General features: G+C 39.1%; 1 protein-coding gene across 2 annotated transcripts in view; it reads left to right on the forward strand.

Moving 5' to 3' along the window:
- The window catches only part of Atg4a (autophagy related 4A cysteine peptidase), a 51,896-nt gene that overhangs the window by 25,263 nt on the left and 9,188 nt on the right, over positions 1-17,445 (forward strand). For both annotated transcript variants that reach the window (XM_027934802.3, XM_027934810.3), the window contains 6 exons: positions 6,294-6,404; positions 9,024-9,095; positions 10,896-10,994; positions 13,563-13,664; positions 13,846-13,918; positions 16,964-17,043. In XM_027934802.3, coding sequence (XP_027790603.2) covers positions 6,294-6,404; positions 9,024-9,095; positions 10,896-10,994; positions 13,563-13,664; positions 13,846-13,918; positions 16,964-17,043 — 537 coding nt within the window. The remainder of the gene's footprint in view (positions 1-6,293; positions 6,405-9,023; positions 9,096-10,895; positions 10,995-13,562; positions 13,665-13,845; positions 13,919-16,963; positions 17,044-17,445) is intronic.

The raw sequence follows: 17,445 nt of genomic DNA on the forward strand, positions 1-17,445 counted from the left end.
GTAGGACACAGGAAGGAAGATGAATGAAATGGGGCAGGGCCTATGCACAGATGAGCAGAGGCTGAGAAAGAACAGGGCAGTAGGTGAACCCTGGAGGAAGGAGATGAAGGCACATTCTAGGCTGTGACAGAGCTTTGGCCTTCTGGATTTTCTTGTGCCTTCTTAAGCCCTGCTAACCAACCTGCTATCCACCAATGCTTCTCTTCAAAATCCCTGTGTAGGCCAACTTCCCTTTCACTTGTTTCCAAACCTCTCCACTCTTTGTTAACCAAATCCACCAGTCCAACATGTTCTGGATCAATCAAGCTTATTTTTCCTCTGCTTAACCCCATATTTTTTTTCTGCCAACATCTCATCACTCACACATGAAAACTGCAAGTTATTTTTGACTTTCTCTCTCACTCTCCCGTGCCCCACTCCATACCTAAGTTGCTTGCCAAGTTCTTTTGGTGTTCCCTCAACCGGGAATTTCCTCCCTTCCCCCTTGCCATTTCTATTTTATTGCAAGCAAAGCTCAGCTCTGATGCTACCTTTTCTAAGTTGGGGAAAGCCTGTTTACTCCCAGTTGGAATTCTATTTTTCTTTTCCTCCCCTGCCTTCCACATCACTTGTCTTTCACTTACCCATTGTTAATTGTTTCTGGAACACTTTCCTACTAGATGAAATGCTTTTGGAGGATAGAGGCTATATCTCATTTATGTTTTATTTTCCATGCTTAGCCTATAAGTAGGTACTTTGTAAAGTTTATGCAATGGAATATGAATGAATACTCAGCCATTACCATACATATTCATCCTTACAGATGTTTTCTTATGTTTTTGAAGATGTGACCTGACAGTATGTTAAATATGTATGTATTGCTGAGAAGGCTGTTTTGGAACTAGCAGTATCCTGGCAAAAGCTGTTAGAATGGGTGACCTACTGGGAAGTTAGCCCATATCTCAAGCCCCTCCTGGCCTTAGATTTTCTGATCTTTTTGATTCTACTTTAGAGAATTTGTGGTGTTTCTTTTTTTAGCACAAGCTTCACAGAATCTAAAAGCCTTGATGTACAAGTGTCTTTGTTAAGCTGTAACCAGAAAAAAAAATGTTTTCAAAGCAATTTTGTCATTTACTTGGGATTTCCAAAATAACCCTTAGAAATGTAGCCAATCACTAGAAAAAGTAAGAAATCAGCAAAAATAGCAGAGCAAAGACCTCTGAAAATTGTCTTCATAATAGCAATGAAAAAACTGACAGCAATTGTCAGAATCAACTTTTTCAGAACTCTGGAAATGAACTAAAGGCTTGCAGCAATTCCGGGAATATTTATCCATGAAGACTGACAAAATGTTTGTAAGAGTAAACTTTGTGGTGTTTTCACTTGCCTTATTCCAAATTCTTGCTAATGTTGTTCTGCAGTAGCTTTCAAAATCAACAGAGTATCATCGCAGGGAAATGCAGCACCCTAGCAGCCACAAAAAGAGACAAGATGGGGTTGGAGTTCCTTTAAAGTTTCATTTCTAGAGAATTCTATCTGTCTGGTGGTAACCTGGAAGATGCTACTTACAAGACAGTATTTATTTGATCTGCCTTGAGGCGCAGAAACTCTTCTACCAGCATCTTTAAAAACAAACACCATTAAAGACAATCAATTAAATTCTAAGCTGCCTAAAGCAGTAGATAGTATTTCCAACTAACCAAAAAAAAAAAAAAAAAAAAATTAAAAGGAAAAAATGGGGAATAAGATTCCTTGAAGCTGTAAAAATCAGGGGCATATTTTTAGGAATCTCAACTGAAGGGAAAGCAAGGAATGAGAGACGGGTGAGTGAGAAATGAAAGAGACCAAGCGGAGATACACACAAGAGTTTATTTGTCAGAGCTGACAAATAAAGGCCATATTTCTGTAGGAGAGAGAGGCAAAACAGGCTTGAGTTCTGGGACTTTTATGGGAGAGGCTCAGGAATCACAGCGGGGTGAGTGGGTCCTAATGGGGGTGGTTAAGGGTTGGGTTGGTATGAGGGCCTTTCTCAGAAACACCCTTGGGGAAAAAGTGAAACTTTTTCCTTAAAATGGTGGCTATCACTTAAGATGGCCATCCAGATGCTAAGCAAGGACCTTATATCAACCACATGTGTTCATAAGGCTGTATGCATACCCAGAGCTGTGTGCATGCTCAAAAAAGACCTGAATAGAACCTAAACACTCACTCTAGCTGATCTTGAGTTCTATGCTTGCCTGGCTGGGAGTTTAAGACATGCCTCAACATGTACATAGAGCCTTTTGACCAAGACTGGTAGACCTTTTTCTTTTAGTTGTAGATGGCCACAGTTTTATTTATTTATTTATGTGGTGCTGAGGATATAATCCAATCCAGTGCCTCCCACATGCTAGGCAAGTGTTCTACCACTGAACTACAAACCCAGTCCTGAGACTGGTAGACTTTTTGGTTTTAGGAGTTTAAGGAAAGCTTTGTGCTATTATTAACTGGCCACTAAGCTAGCCCAACAGAACCTTCAATATAACAATTAAAGCAAAATGGAACAGGTTGCAGCCTATTGTCCCTCAGGACTTAGAGCAGTTATTTCTTGGTCCACCAAGCTGCATATTCTCTGACTATAGTGTCTCCACCTCTTTAAACAGGCTGACAGGCAGGGAACTGATATCAGGTTAATATCTGGTTTGTTAACTTTTAAAGGCAAGACAAATGTAGTTTGTGAAAGAAATTTTTTTTATGAAAAGTATTGCTGTTAGTCACAAGTACTTTTGTTGGAAATTAGATTTTACTTCTATACCTCAAACACTTCCCAGATTTCTTTGTTATCTAAGTCCTTGTAGAGGACCTATTCTTCTTTTTTCCCCAAATCCCCTTATATATAACTTCCCCATCACTGCTCTTTGCTTCTTCTATTCTGTTAATGTCATTTTCTGTTATAGTTTTCATTTGTTCCATGCATGTAGCTTTGACTCAGGGCTGGCGATGGCTGGACACCCTGCATTCTGTCCATCTATCTTGTAAGAGAAGAGTCAAGAAGAATAGAGATTGTAATGACCTTATTGCTAGCCTAGCTGGGCCTGGGAGGGTGTGAAGAGCCAGAGTCAAATTCTTTGGCTACCATTTTGCTCAGAGCCATCCCAAATGAAGCAGGGCAGTTGTCACAGACTATAAAGGGCTGTACTAATTTGTCCAGATAGCTGGGCAATGAGTCACTGGGACAGGGTTGGCCATAGAGAATTTTTTCTTTTGGCCAGTACTAAAAAAAGACCTAAGGCTTATATGCATAATGCTGTACATTGATCCAATGCCACCCTTCCTCACTCCTTCCAGGGTGCAAGAGAGTGTGCCCTTTTCCCACAGTTCTCTCAAGCAACTAATTTTCTGATTTTTGTTTTCTTTCTAGGCTGTAGTGGGTGTTCATTTTCACCTGATTTCTCCTGCCTGTGAGGGATAGAGGGTGGAGTCCAGAGTTACACAGTGTGATTTACCCCGCCTCAGTCCACCACCTCCTGGGGATGGCCTGACCTGAATGATCATTTTTAGCCTGGTATTTCCTGAGTGTGGGCCAGAGGCTGAGGCCAGCAGCAGAGAGGCTAAGAGGGCACAGGTTCCCTGGCAGATTTGGTGGTGATGAGTTTTCACTGGGGAACAAAATGGTGGTTTGATTTCTAACTTCTTTAGGTTTGAAACCCTGCAGAGACTATAATCTTTAATAATTAAAACATACTGAGGACAAAAGCTATTTAAATCTCTAAAAGACTGGAATTTGGTAATGTTTCAAGAAAGGAAGTACCCCAGGCTAGCTGTTTCTAAAAGTGCTTTACAGATTATAACTTCAATTTCCAATTGGGGTATTTTGAGCAGATAAACCTGTTTTCCTGATCAGAAGAGGCTTGCTTTATATTTAGGAACATTTATTTCTGTGAAGACAGCATGCTTCTGCCTTTGAAAACAAAATCAAAACAATTTGTCCTTTCAAATGAATTAAACATATCTTACTATGCCATTTGCACAGGAAACTACGTCTGTAGGACTCTTAGGGACTACTTGGGAGTGTCCCTGAAGCTACTTACATCTGCACAAAGGGACCTGTACTCTCTTTCTCTCTGAGCTCCCTGCCTCAATAAAACTCAGGAAGCTGCTGGGAGTGGTGGTATACGCCTGTAATCCCAGTGGCTCGAGAGGCTGAAGCAGGAGGATCACGAGTTCAAAGCCAGCCTCAGCAATGGCAAGGCACTAAGCAACTCAGTGAAACCCCATCTCTAAATAAAATACAAAATAGGGCTGGGAATGTGGTTCAGTGGTTGAGTGCCCCTGAGTTTAATCCCTGGTACCGAAAGAAAAAAAAAAGTCAGGGAGCCTCCAAGAATCAAGAGAAGGTGTGTGTTGAGTATCTTAGCTTTGAACTTGAAATATATTTCCTTATACAAATAGCACTATAAAGTATGCATATCCTATAGATTTATTTTTTCTGGTTACAAATTAAAATAGATTTTAGTGGACTGGCTTAGAAATTTATTTAGTGTATAGAATATTATTTTCTTAGAAAATTACAAAGAATTTGGAGATAGCATCCCTTCATGTGTCTGTCTTGAGTTTTGTTTTGTTTTGTAGACCTGTTCCTCATGGGTAAATTTGAATTTTAACTTCTCTCATGTTACATGTCATAAGTTCTGAAAGTGTGGCCTATAAACTAATAAAGTTTAGTTTTATTTTATTTGGTTACTGTATCTTGAGAGATAACCATTGTGGTATAAAATAGGAAAAACCAGACTGTTTTTTGATATGCCCACATTCAACACTCAACACTTCTGACACCAGATTGGTGTGTGGGGAGGTGTCCTCACATACCAAGAAATTCTCTAGCAGATACCAAGAAGACATCCCATAATTTAATTTAGTTCTGACGGTATCTACCTGGAGTCAGTGTTCCATAGATTAAAGGCACAGTGCCACAAAAACTGCTCCCAATTCAGATGCCAGTTACAAGTCCCATCCTAGGTTGTGACCTGTGCTCTTGACTGTCCGGCTATACATTGGGGTTCCTACTACCCCTCCCTCGGGTTTGATAATGTGTGAGGATAGCTCACAGAAATCAGGGAATCACTTTACTTATATTCATTTATTAATTATAAAGAATATTGGAAAGGATGCAGATGAATAGCCAGATAAAAGAGATGCAGAGGGCAAGAAAAGGGAGAAGAGGTGTGGAGCTTCTCCGCTCTCTCCAGGAATACTAACCTTCCAGGCACCTGCACATGTTCAGCAACCCAAAAGCTCTCCCAACCCTAGAGTGCAGGGATTTTTATGGAGCCTTCATCATGTAGGTGTGGTGTTTTTTTTTTTTTTTTTCCCTCAATCTCCAGCCTCTCCTTCCTTGAGGGTGGTGATGTGTTGAAGCTCTTAAGCTTCTAATTATTGCTTGGGTCTTTCTGGTCCCAAGCCCCCCTCGAAGAGCCCACCAAGAGTCACCCTATTAGAATTTTAAAAAAGAATGCTCCTATCACCCATGGAATTTTGAGTGATTAGAAGTTTTGTGTCTGGATCTGGGGTCAGAGACCAAGTATCAGAACAGAAGATGCACCTGGCATCCTCAGCATTCAAGAAATTACAAATGTTTTTAGGAGCTCTGTGCCAGAAAACAGGGACAGAGACTAAGTATATATTTCACATTATATCACAATATCACACTAGACATTGTGAATCCCAAGAACAAGTTATATTTATTATCAGCATCAAGAGCCTTCTTTGCAGAAGCCATATGTGAATAAAATGGGAAATAAAAATACTGTAAAAACATCTGGTCTTTCAGCTAAAATATTCCCATTTTTACAGTTATACAATCTTCCAGGGCTTATCATAGCTTCCTTTAAGCCACTGGCCACTAGAAACCTTACCATATAAACATTGTGATACCCCCTGTGATGTGAGTAGTAATGAGCTACACAGGTATTATTGTTTCACCTTGATACACTCCTGCTAGGAGAAGTTTGCTAAGTGGCTATTTACAAAGAAGGCCACATGGTGGACAAAAAAGTTTTAAAGCAACTGTGGCCAATTTTTTTAGAATTTTGTTTTAAATGGGATTGTGAGAAAGAAATGGTCAAAAAAAAGGAGAGAGAGATGTAAAGAGAAAACTTTTCAACTAAAGGATTGTGAGGGCTTGTGTCTTTGTTTCTCAAGGGAAAAGATTTGCTTCTATTAGATTCAAGCTGCTGACTCTTCAATTTCAGGGCAAAGGTAATAATCAGCAAACCACTGAAGTAAGGACCTTTTATTAAATTTTGCTTGTGTTTCTTTCTTTCATTTTCTTTCAGTTTTGTCCAAGTGTGAAAACCAGATTACTATTTTCACTGACTACCTAGAAGAATTTCCAGATACAGATGAGCTGGTATGGATCTTGGGGAAGCAGCATTTCCTTAAAACAGGTAAGTTTTCGTAGCATTTATCTGTGAGAAGCCAACTAAGGTGGGCACCTGAGGTTAAGGACCTATCCTTTTTTACTTCTTGAGTTGACAGAGCATTACCTTCATAAATGTTGATGTTGCTCTGAGGAGGATTTATCATGTAGAGAATGGAATCTAAGCCTCAGGCCCCTTGCTTACCTCACAGGCCCCTTCCAAGGCCCTTAGGCCCTAGCACTGTGTTCATAGGGGTATAGGTTTTATGCAATTTGTAAAAAAAATGTATTTTTGTTCTTTTCCTTAAAGGAGAACCCCAAATTATAGAAGTCTTGGGTTTCAAAAACACAGATCTACTGGTATCACTAACCAGTATCTAGTCTTTGGTGACTAGGCTATATATTTCTCATTCATCTCACATCCTTATCTTTTTAGATGAAAACACCAGGGACTTCTAAACAAATCATGACTCTCAGAAATATGAGAATTCTTATGTTTTAGATCTTTTCTGACTAGAACACTGTCTCAGTTTATTCTGGTTTTGCATAGAACGTTTAGCCTCTGCAGTTAGATGGAAAGGGAACTTGAATTTCTCTTCCTTACCATCACATTCTTATAGATTGGGAAAGAACTTTTTGCCCTGAAACTGCTAACAACCCAGCACCCAGATAAATCCTGAGTTCAAACGAGGTAGATCTGAGATTTTTATCATTCTAAGGAGAGAACCTCTTCAGAGGCCCTTAGAATGAGGTAAGGAACAGGAAGAAGCTGATCAAAAGACAGGAGAGGAGGCAGGCCTTGCCCCTTCTCTTGAGTCTGGCTTCCTGGAGCTAGTAATTAGGATACTTTGCATATTCAGATTCTTCTCCTAATTCAGGTAAGTCACTTTGTCTTTCTAGATCTTAACTTCCTTCCCTAGTATTTAAAATGAGGGGATTGGAGAGGACATTTTCTACTTCTGCTACCCATCATAGCAGGTATACCCAGGTTGCCAAATAGGCCCATATTCAAATAAAACACTGGGAAATGTCTTTCAAAGTGAAAGTATCATTAAAATGTTTGCACAGCCTTCCACCATAAAGCCAAGCTAGAAGGCATAGGGACTGCTGAGGCAAGAGCAAGTGGGGTCAATGTTTGAGAGGCAGGTATAAAATAACATTTGGCACTGGCTTACTGCATACCAGGCACCCTCTAAGCACTTTACCTATATTATCTTGTTGAATACTCACAATTCAACAAAATATTATAATTCTCCCCATTTTATAGATGAGGAAATGGAAACTCATAAAGGTTAAGTAACAAGGCCACACAGCTGATAAGCAGCAGAATCAGGGTTCAAACCCAGCTAGAGTATGACTCCAGAAATCTTAGGTTTTTTTTTTTTAACCATTATACATCTGCATCACAAAATGTGGTAGGCACTGGGGGCATGAAGGGGAAGGAAAATCCAGAAAGCTCAACTTTCTGATTTGCTTAAAGGAAAGGAAGGAGAGAAAATAGAAAATATTGGCAAAAATTGAATTTCCTTTTTTTTTTTTCCTGTACCAGGGATTAAACCACCAATACAGCAAATGTAAAGAGAAAACCTTTCAACTAAAGGATTGTGAGAGATTGTGTCTTTGTTTCTCAAGGGAAAGGATTTGCTTCTATTATATTCGAGCTGCTGACTTTTCAGTTTCAGGGCAAAGGTGTTCTCTATCACTAAGTTACATACCCAGCCCTTTTTATTTATTTTGACACAGGATCTCCTAACTTGCTGAGACTGGCCTCAAACTTGCAATCCTCTTGCTTCAACCTCCCAAGTAGATGGGATTACAGGCATATGCCACTGTGCCTGATTCCTTTTTTCTTCTAAAGTGCAACAACTGTATAAATTATATACAGAATGCAAATATGAATGTGTTGTTGAAAAGAGGGAGAGAGATGACTAAGAAAGACAAAACCACATCTAAGTATAGGTGGAAATGAGGAAGCCATATCTATGGCCATGGAAGTAAATTCACATCATAAAATGCAAGAAAGCATGCTTTGAAAAAATACACAAAAATATTGGTGATGTTATATATTCATTTAGATTATGAATACCAGTTTCGTTAGGCACTACAGATAAATTTCTCACACACTTAATTTGTTTATCAGGGACAATTCCTTTTCTGTTAAATGAATGCACTTATACATATACATGCACACACACACACACACAAACACATGCATTCATACACAAACATACAATCCCTTAGTTTTAGGTAATAGATTGTGGGCACTGATGAGAGATCCATATAACCACTATCATTCAGGCTGGGGATGATTGCCTTATTAGTGGACTATCTCAGATCCTTGCATTTCCTATTCATTGTCTTTTGGCCATGACCTCAGTATTAATACCTGGGAAGACTATGTAGCTGAATGAGGAAGAGACAGGAACTGTGCAGCGTCATTGAATCAATTAGTAGAGTAGCTGTGGTGAGGAGAAATATTGAAATTATGTGACTAAAATGAGATTGGGTTTCCTATTAATTTCCCTAGCCCCATAACAATGGAATGAATAGTTATTTGAAAATAAGTTTTGCTTCTGGCTTAGAAGTCAAATGCAGAATTTTTAGATGGGATATGGTGATTTAATTTTAATTTCACATTTAATTACAGAAAAATCTAAGCTGTTGTCTGATATAAGTGCTCGTCTATGGTTTACATACAGAAGGAAATTTTCACCAATTGGTAGGTATACCATTTGTTATACTGTGCTTTCTTCCTTTTAGATAGTTTGTCTGAGGTTATCAGTGACTTCACAGAAACCTCAGAATTCACAGCTCACTATGGCAAAGAATTTGATTTAGGGAGGTTGGAAGGTCTCACATTTCATCCAAATAGTTCATTGCTGAAATACCCCATCACATATGGTTCCACAGTATTAACATGTTATGGCAGTATACTTTTGACCCTACTGCCAAGTGTTCTGGCACCAGATGGCATTACTTGTTTTACTTTTGAGAGTAAGGAAAAAAGTAACATAAGCTTTTATTTTGGGTAACATCAATTAAATGATAGTCTACTGCTTTGTAGAACTACTTGATTATTAAGGACAATTTGTATCTTGAAGGGAAGAAAATCATTCCTTTGATTTTTTTTTCTTATTAAATGAAAGCACCTTGATATTGGGGGAAGAATTAGAGTAGATTTTCTTAGAACTAATTCTAATCCATTTCTAACTACCATCTAAAAAAAGACCATTCTAAAAGCTAATAAGTATGCTCCTTTTGAGAGGATTTGTAAAATGTTTGCAAGCTGGGTAGCTACTTCCTAATACAGACCTATAGGAAAAGGGCCTATAAATGGTAGAAGATACTCTCCTAAGAAGAAACCTGACCAATTTTGACACAGGAATGGACCATGTAATTGAAATGAAATCAACCTTTCTGTAAAGGAACAAATATGAAGTCTACATAGACATTTTCTTTGCTCTTCACAAAAAGTCCTCCGAGCAGTAACAGAAAAAAAAAAATCTAGAATACCCAGTGTTTCCAAACTGTTAACTTTCTCTGGGTGAGTAGGTCTTTGCAAGTCTGAAAGGCATTTCCAATTCAGTCTGACAATGTTTTGGGAATAGACAATTTATTCTTTATGTGGATCCCATTGCACCTTTTTCATACTACTCTGGCCTATAATTCCAGCATTAGCGAGAGCAAAGGACTTCCCTTCCAGCTCACAAATTGTCTTACTTCTCCCTATTACACTTTAGCAAATTTCTTTCAGTCCTTACAACAAAAGGAAACCTTGGCCTACTTGTCTTATTATTTTATATTATGACTATTCTCATAACATCAAGTGTTTGTATCATCCTGCATGGGTTCTAGCACACATTCATTTAAGTCTCACGACACCTATAGAGTATGTACACAGAGTATGTACTATTATCCCCAGTCTATAAATGAGACTTGGATATATAACTAGACTGGTCTTCTAATGCCTAATCTAGGGCTCTTTCCTCTATATTAAATTGTCTTTGTTGTTGAGATCTTCATAATATTTATTTATAACAATTAAGAGCCTTCCGAATCTCATGGGCCATTTTGATGACTACCTCTCATAGTATTTGTTCTTAAACTAAGGCAACACTGGCTTCTCTGAGAAGTTCAGGGCCATGCAAATGAGCTGTGCAGGGCAGTTTGGTCTGGTGAGTGATGACATTGAATGGACTAACTGTTGCTAGTCATACATTTCAGTACAGTCACCTATCAAAATTGCATGCATACCTAGATGTCTCCAAGCAGAAAATCCAAAGGGCAGGTTTAGTTCATTTGTTTGTTTTGTCTTTGGCCACAGAACCCATTTTGATTGATTCACCATTGTCATTTCAATTTCCAACCCTGTACCCAAATCCTGTTTGATCCCACTATATCTCTTGCCTCTGTTTTCAAAGAATGCCTGTCTTGTGTGAGTCCCAGATATGCTGATGCCTCAGGAAAGGGCAATTTAAGGAACTCATTCATAAGTCACGCTCATCTATCTTGCCAACAGGGGGAACGGGCCCATCATCAGATGCTGGCTGGGGATGTATGCTGCGCTGTGGACAGATGATGCTGGCTCAAGCCCTTATCTGTAGACACTTAGGAAGGGGTGAGTTCCATTTGTTCTATAAACTGCTTCAGAGATCTCTGTAGTATCACTTGCTGCTATTGGTTTAACATTAATACTCAGCTTTAGGAACACTCAGTAACAAAGCTGCAGGCTCTAAAATTGCTCTCTGCAAACTCAAGAGGTGGGGCTGACAAGTGAATGAGGTCCTTCATAAGAAGGAAACAGCTGGCATTTCCTTGTGACTCATCAAGCCAGAGGGTTATCTTCCTGGGACAGAATTGAGCATTGAGGCAGGTGTGTCATTTGGAGTTTCCATCTTTGCTATTGTTTAAAAATACCAGATAACAAAGGGAGCAGGAAGAAGGGTGTGGTGGTAAGTCTGTTTCTTGACCTCATTTAAAATACCCATCTGATGAAGGATGTAAGTGACCTAAAGGAAGTGCCTAATGAGCGAGCTGGTGCTATTTTCATTTTTGATTCACTGAGGATGTCCATTTGATGATGAAGGAATCCTTAAATTAGCTTCCTCAGGAGCAAGCTTCATTAATTAAGAACCTTCTGGTAGGGGCTGGGGATGTGGCTCAAGCGGTAGCGCGCTTGCCTGGCATGCGTGCGGCCCAGGTTCGATCCTCAGCACCACATACAGACAAAGATGTTGTGTCCGCCAAATACTAAAAAATAAATATTAAAAAATTCTCTCTCTCCCTCTCTCTCACTCTTTCTTTAAAAAAAAAAAAAAGAACCTTCGGGTAACCATTGTTGGAACTCTTGAGTCTTGCTATTTTAAAGACATTGTGTGTGCTTCCCTGTGGGCATCTGGAGGATGACTCTGGCTGGATGCCAGTTCAGGCACTTGGGTGAAAGTCCATTTAGACTTTGGGAAGAGAGAGTGAAAGGACATTTTGGATGAGATTGGGCTGCTGAATTCATTGGCTGTTGCTAATTGAGGTATGGAAACATCGCTCCTGTTCCCTACCTATACAAGCTCAAAGATCCTGCTACAGTTTTCAGAGAGGATCAGCGAAGGGCTGGGGAGGTTTTTAGGCATATTGCCATTTTTTTCAGGCTTTAGGACATCCTGTGTCACTGATAGTATCATAATTTCTATTTTACAGATGAGGAAACAGGCTCATGGAGGTGCGGTGATTTGCTCAAGGTCAAACAGGAAGGGACCATACATAGATGGGGGATAGAATGCAGATCTTCTGACTCCTTGTCCAGTGATTTCTCTACTGTACACATATTCTTGATACAGATCACTTCTTATTATTTAAGTTTTTCTCACTTATAAAACACTTCGAGATAATTTTTTCAATTTTGGAAATGGGGAGCAGCCACAGTCAGCAGTCTCAATCATTGCAACATAAAAGCAAGTAGTAGGAAATATTTGGAAAGCAACCTTGTAGTTAAGGTGAATTAAAAGATGTAATTTTGTAAAGAAGTCTTTTGGATTGATTCCTCTTCAGTCACTTTAAAATGGAGAAGCAGTGTTCACTTAGCACTGTCATCAGCAAATATTTAATGGTACTTAGCAGCTAGCTAATCAGGATTTCCCCAGACTTGGACAATTCAGTAGCTCATGAAAAAAGTTGGATGTGGTTCACCTTTTGAAGGATGTGCTGGATCTGAAGTTTAAGACTTTGGTTTTAGAAACATCAGAAGCAAAAGGGAACTGAAGAGTCTAAAGATAATGGCCTTTGGCTTCAAGTGCATTTTAGCCATGAATTCAGACTCTCTCTAAAACCTCAGGAGAGAAATTTATGTCTTGGACATAAACTAAGCCTCAGAAATCTGTCCCATTAGACAGAATTTCTAGAACGGAGAGAATGGGAGTAGTGCATCCTGTCCATAGCTTTAATTAAATAGCATTTCTGCAATTGTCATCAGTAAGTTCTAAGTGGCCTATGTAGGATTTGGGGGGCTGTTCCTAAGGCACAGATGGAATCCCTACATCTGCAGTGATTTTGGCTTTGGTCTTACGAAAGCCTCAAACACCTGATAGCAAAGGTATTTTTTTTTTTTCAAAGCTCAGCCCGGACTTTTCAAAAGGTGTTGTAAAAATGGAAGCATGCAAATTTTTAAAAATTTCCTTAGCTGTGAGTTATGTATCTTTCCCTGTAAACTGCTATATGTCAGAATAGACCCCATCTCTAGCCTTCTGTGAGACCCTTTTGGTGATGCTGCCAGAATGTAAGGGAAAAGCTATTGCTGTTCATTTGGAGCTGAGATATTATGGCATCTGGGTTATACAGGGATACACTGCCAATTTTTTGTTGACTTCCTATTTACAATAGCTGGCCAGAAAGACCTTTGGTAATACCATTTTTATATAATATCTTTCTAGCTCCAGTCCTTGAATTAAGTCAAATCCTTGGTCAACTACTTATTTGGCTCTTGCTTTATATCCACTGAGTCTTTGAAAAGTAGTCAGTTTTCAGATGACTTTATCATCCAGATGAAAGATACTTAGGAATATTCTAACTCCATCATTCCTGTCTTCTAGATGTTATACCTTTATTTTCCTTCTACTTTGTAGTTACAATAGGAGTGCTTAGAGGTAAAAAACAGTTACAATAATGATTTCAGCTCTTTTTTTTCCTTCAAAAGACTGGAACTGGGAGAGACAAAAAGAACAACCCAAAGAATACCAACGGATTCTACAGTGCTTCTTAGATAGAAAAGACTGTTGCTATTCTATCCATCAAATGGGTAAGATCCTTAATTAGTGGTTTGAAAGGAATACCTATACCTGATCTTTTTCTTTTTCTGCCTTATGTAAGTGACTCTTCTAAGTTGTCCATCTGCTTAATTATTTATGCAAACATTTAAGAGTTTGTGGCTCATTGGAAGATATTTTGCTAACATGTCAATTTTTTCCACATAAAAACAGCACAAATGGGTGTAGGAGAAGGGAAATCAATTGGCGAATGGTTTGGACCAAACACAGTTGCACAGGTGTTAAAGTAAGTAAAAGAGTCTAGCATTTGCCTATTCTACCATTTCCTTTGCTTCCCCCCTCCAGCCAACTAAACTTTCCATCAACCTATTTTGCTTAGACAGTTCTTTGAAATGTATACGTGTGGACCTCTATCTTGGCTTAACAGAGTTGTATCTACTGTATCAGTACATGTGGCTTTACCCCAGGATTTATCCAGTAGCTCATCCTACAGATTGATGTGCTTGTGCCAGGGAGTTATTAGCCTGGGGGTCCTTTGAAGTGAAAAGGATTAAGTAGTAGAGGCTTAGCCAGTCTAAGCAAGAAATGGACCCCCCCCCATAGTTTAAAAATCCATTAATTAATTCATTTAACATTTACTGGTGCCTTTCTTACGTTAAGTGCTGAAATTTGAACTAGCGGAACTCACCACCTATTGAAGGAGAGGGAACCCCTAGGGTTTGTCTTGGAATTCCTCACCTGTTTGTCATCTCTTAGCTGACTCAAGGTAGCCCAGTGTGGTACTTTTTGCAGTTATCCTGTTAAATTCCAGAATTTGTCTCCAAATGTAAGAGGAAAGGTCAGGTTCAACTTTTCAGAAGTTAATGGGGCATCTGATGTTCCTATACCGCAGGCCACCTTTCTTCTTGTCCCTCCTTCCTTCCTGACAGTTTGTTAATGAAAACTCAGGGCAGAAGCTAGATTTTTTTTGTTCACTCTGTAACTCTAGCACATAAAACTTCATGGCACACATAAGTACTCAATAAATGCTTGATGAATGAATGAAAATGGCAGCTAGAATTTGGGGCCAGATTTAGGGAGGAGAAGAATGAAACTATCAGGCATCCTTTGATACAGTGTATTTCAGTTCCTGGGCATTATGGCAGGGCCTACTCCATGTAAAGTACAGAAGGGGACCTGTTTCAATTATTAGCAATTAATCCATTACTAAGTAATTAACTAAACTGCTTTGGAAATATGCATGTGTTAGGAGCAGTCTGGGCTTTCTGGGGATCGAAGGAAAACTTATAATGTAATTTTCCTAACAGGAAACCACATTTTTGCCTTAATCAAGAGTGTCATTTGGGTATCATTGACTCTGCTGAGCAAGGAACTGGCAGTGTTTCAGGAACTGCTCTAGGAACCCCAGGCAGAAAGTGTAGAAGGTTAGAACTACTATGCTGAGCCTAGAACCTGGCTTGAAATACCTGATTTTTAAATTACTTCCCTTAGAATTTCCTTCTTTCTTCTGAATTTTGAGATTCCTAACAGTAAACAAACGGAAGCACATAATTTAGCCCACATAATTTATGTGGGCTCTGACTATTGTGGTTGTTGTCATTAACAACATTATGGATGTTCCTGGAATTACTGCCTGATAAACCTGTTGTAAGTTGAAGATATCATGAGTTGAAAGCACATTGAATATATCTAACTTACCGAACATTACAGCTTAGTAATATGGTCCATTGTAGAGTATGGGTTGTTTCCCTTGTGATCCTGTGGCTGACTAGGAGCTGCAGCTCACTGCCACTGCCCACCATTACGGGAGAGTATCAGATGCACCAGGCATAGTGCTGCATGCCTATAATCCCAGTGACTCAGGAGGCTGAGGCAGGAGGATCACAAGTTTGAAGCTAGGCTCAGCAATTTAGCAAGGCTAGGAGCAACTTAGCAAGACCCTGTCTCAAAACAAAAAAATAAGAGAGGCTGGGGATGTGGCTCAGTGGTTAAGTACCCATGGATTCAATCCCTAGTACTAAAATAATAATAATAATAATAATAACAACAACAACAACAACAGAGAGTATTGGGTGGTATATCACTAGACTGGGGAAAGATCCTTATACTCAATGTGTATTGCTTTTGCACCACAGTAAAGTAAAAAAGTTTTAGGTCAAACCATCATAAGTTGAGGAATGTCTCATACCATCATCATCATCATTTTTATTATTATGGGGAAATATAATGCATTAAAGTGAATGTAATATGTACAAATATGACATAATGAATCCCACTATTATGTATAATTATAATATACCAATTAAAATAAGTTAAAAAATAAAATGAATGCAATACAGGTGTAATGTTAATTAACTTCTTCCTGGGAGCTGCTTTGATAGAATGTTTTTTTCTTTTGTCCAATGAGACTGGACTTTACTCACATATCCCAGAAGTAGCCAAGTTAAACATGTCTTTTCTCAAACTGGCAAGGGAAGAAGGTAAGGGGAAAATGAGAAGGGTGATTTACTTTGGCCTCAGCTAATCTCTCCTTTAAAAGGGTTTTCTTAGAAATCTGCCCTGATGTCATGCAGTTTGACACTGTCTCTCTTCAGCCACTGACTAGTAAGGCCCCCACACTTGAGTCATCTGTGGTGTAAGTTTCTTTGAATAGGGTTCTCAATGTAGCTGGGAAGGAAATAAAAATGCATCTTTCTCTCTCATTCTATCCCCTCCTCTCTCCCCCTTTCTCTCTCTTTCTTTCCTGAGACTCATTATGCATATTATCTATGCTCTCTCTCTCTCTCTCTCTCTCTCTCTCTCTCTCTCTCTCTCTATATATATATATATATATATATATATATATATATATATATATATATATTTGGTGCTGGGATAGAACCTAGGACCTTGTGCATGCTGTGCAAGTGCTCTACCACTGACCTACACCCAAGTCATATATATATATATATATATATATATATATATATATATATAAAATGAAAACATTATTTCCTCTTTTTTTAAGACAAGGTGTCAGTCAGAATGTCTTTATTTAAGGAAACAAAATCTCTTGGGATTTAGGGGTCAGATACATAGGTAACTTTTCTTTTTCACTCAGTAGGAGAACCATCGTTTATGAGATAGATGTTTCCATGATGGGAAGTGGAGTCTTCTTTCTGAGATTCAAATATAGTCCCTAGACATGGAATGTTCCAGAGCTCTTTCAAAGGAGCCAGAGATAACCCAAACACCAGCCTCTCTGGTGACATCAGAAACACTGGGCATAAATTGTACTGCTTCCTACTATTTCCATTTCTCCGATTGTGACTCATTATGTGTTCCTTTGCAGAAAACTTGCTTTATTTGATGAGTGGAATTCCTTGGCTGTTTATGTTTCAATGGATAACACAGTGGTCATTGAAGATATCAGTGAGTTCCCTAGCCTGTTTACCCTCCTGGTTGGTGGGTGATGAGTTTGTTCTTCACTATTTGAAAATCTGGGGTTCTCTGGCCTGTTCTGCCAGGAAAGGGGGCCCTAGAGAAACACAGGGCTCTGCTTCTCTTCCTTTTTAGCCTTCTTAATGGGAGGAAAAACATTAGAGGGTTTTGCTGCCTCTCAAAGAAGTATCACTTCCCTTCCCTGCAGGACAACCAAACTCTGTATAATCTGTTAAACTACCAGTAGATGTCTCATGGAGGCCAACCCTTGTCCAAGCCTGTGTACCCTGCCATGGGATTTAGGGAAACCCAAAGACAAAGTCCCTGTCAAGACTTGCAGGCTAGTTGAGAAATGAGATTCTTTCCATGAGCCCCAAATACCTGTACTGAACT

Source organism: Marmota flaviventris, chromosome X (assembly GCF_047511675.1).
Source record: "Marmota flaviventris isolate mMarFla1 chromosome X, mMarFla1.hap1, whole genome shotgun sequence".
NCBI classification, from domain to species: domain Eukaryota; kingdom Metazoa; phylum Chordata; class Mammalia; order Rodentia; family Sciuridae; genus Marmota; species Marmota flaviventris.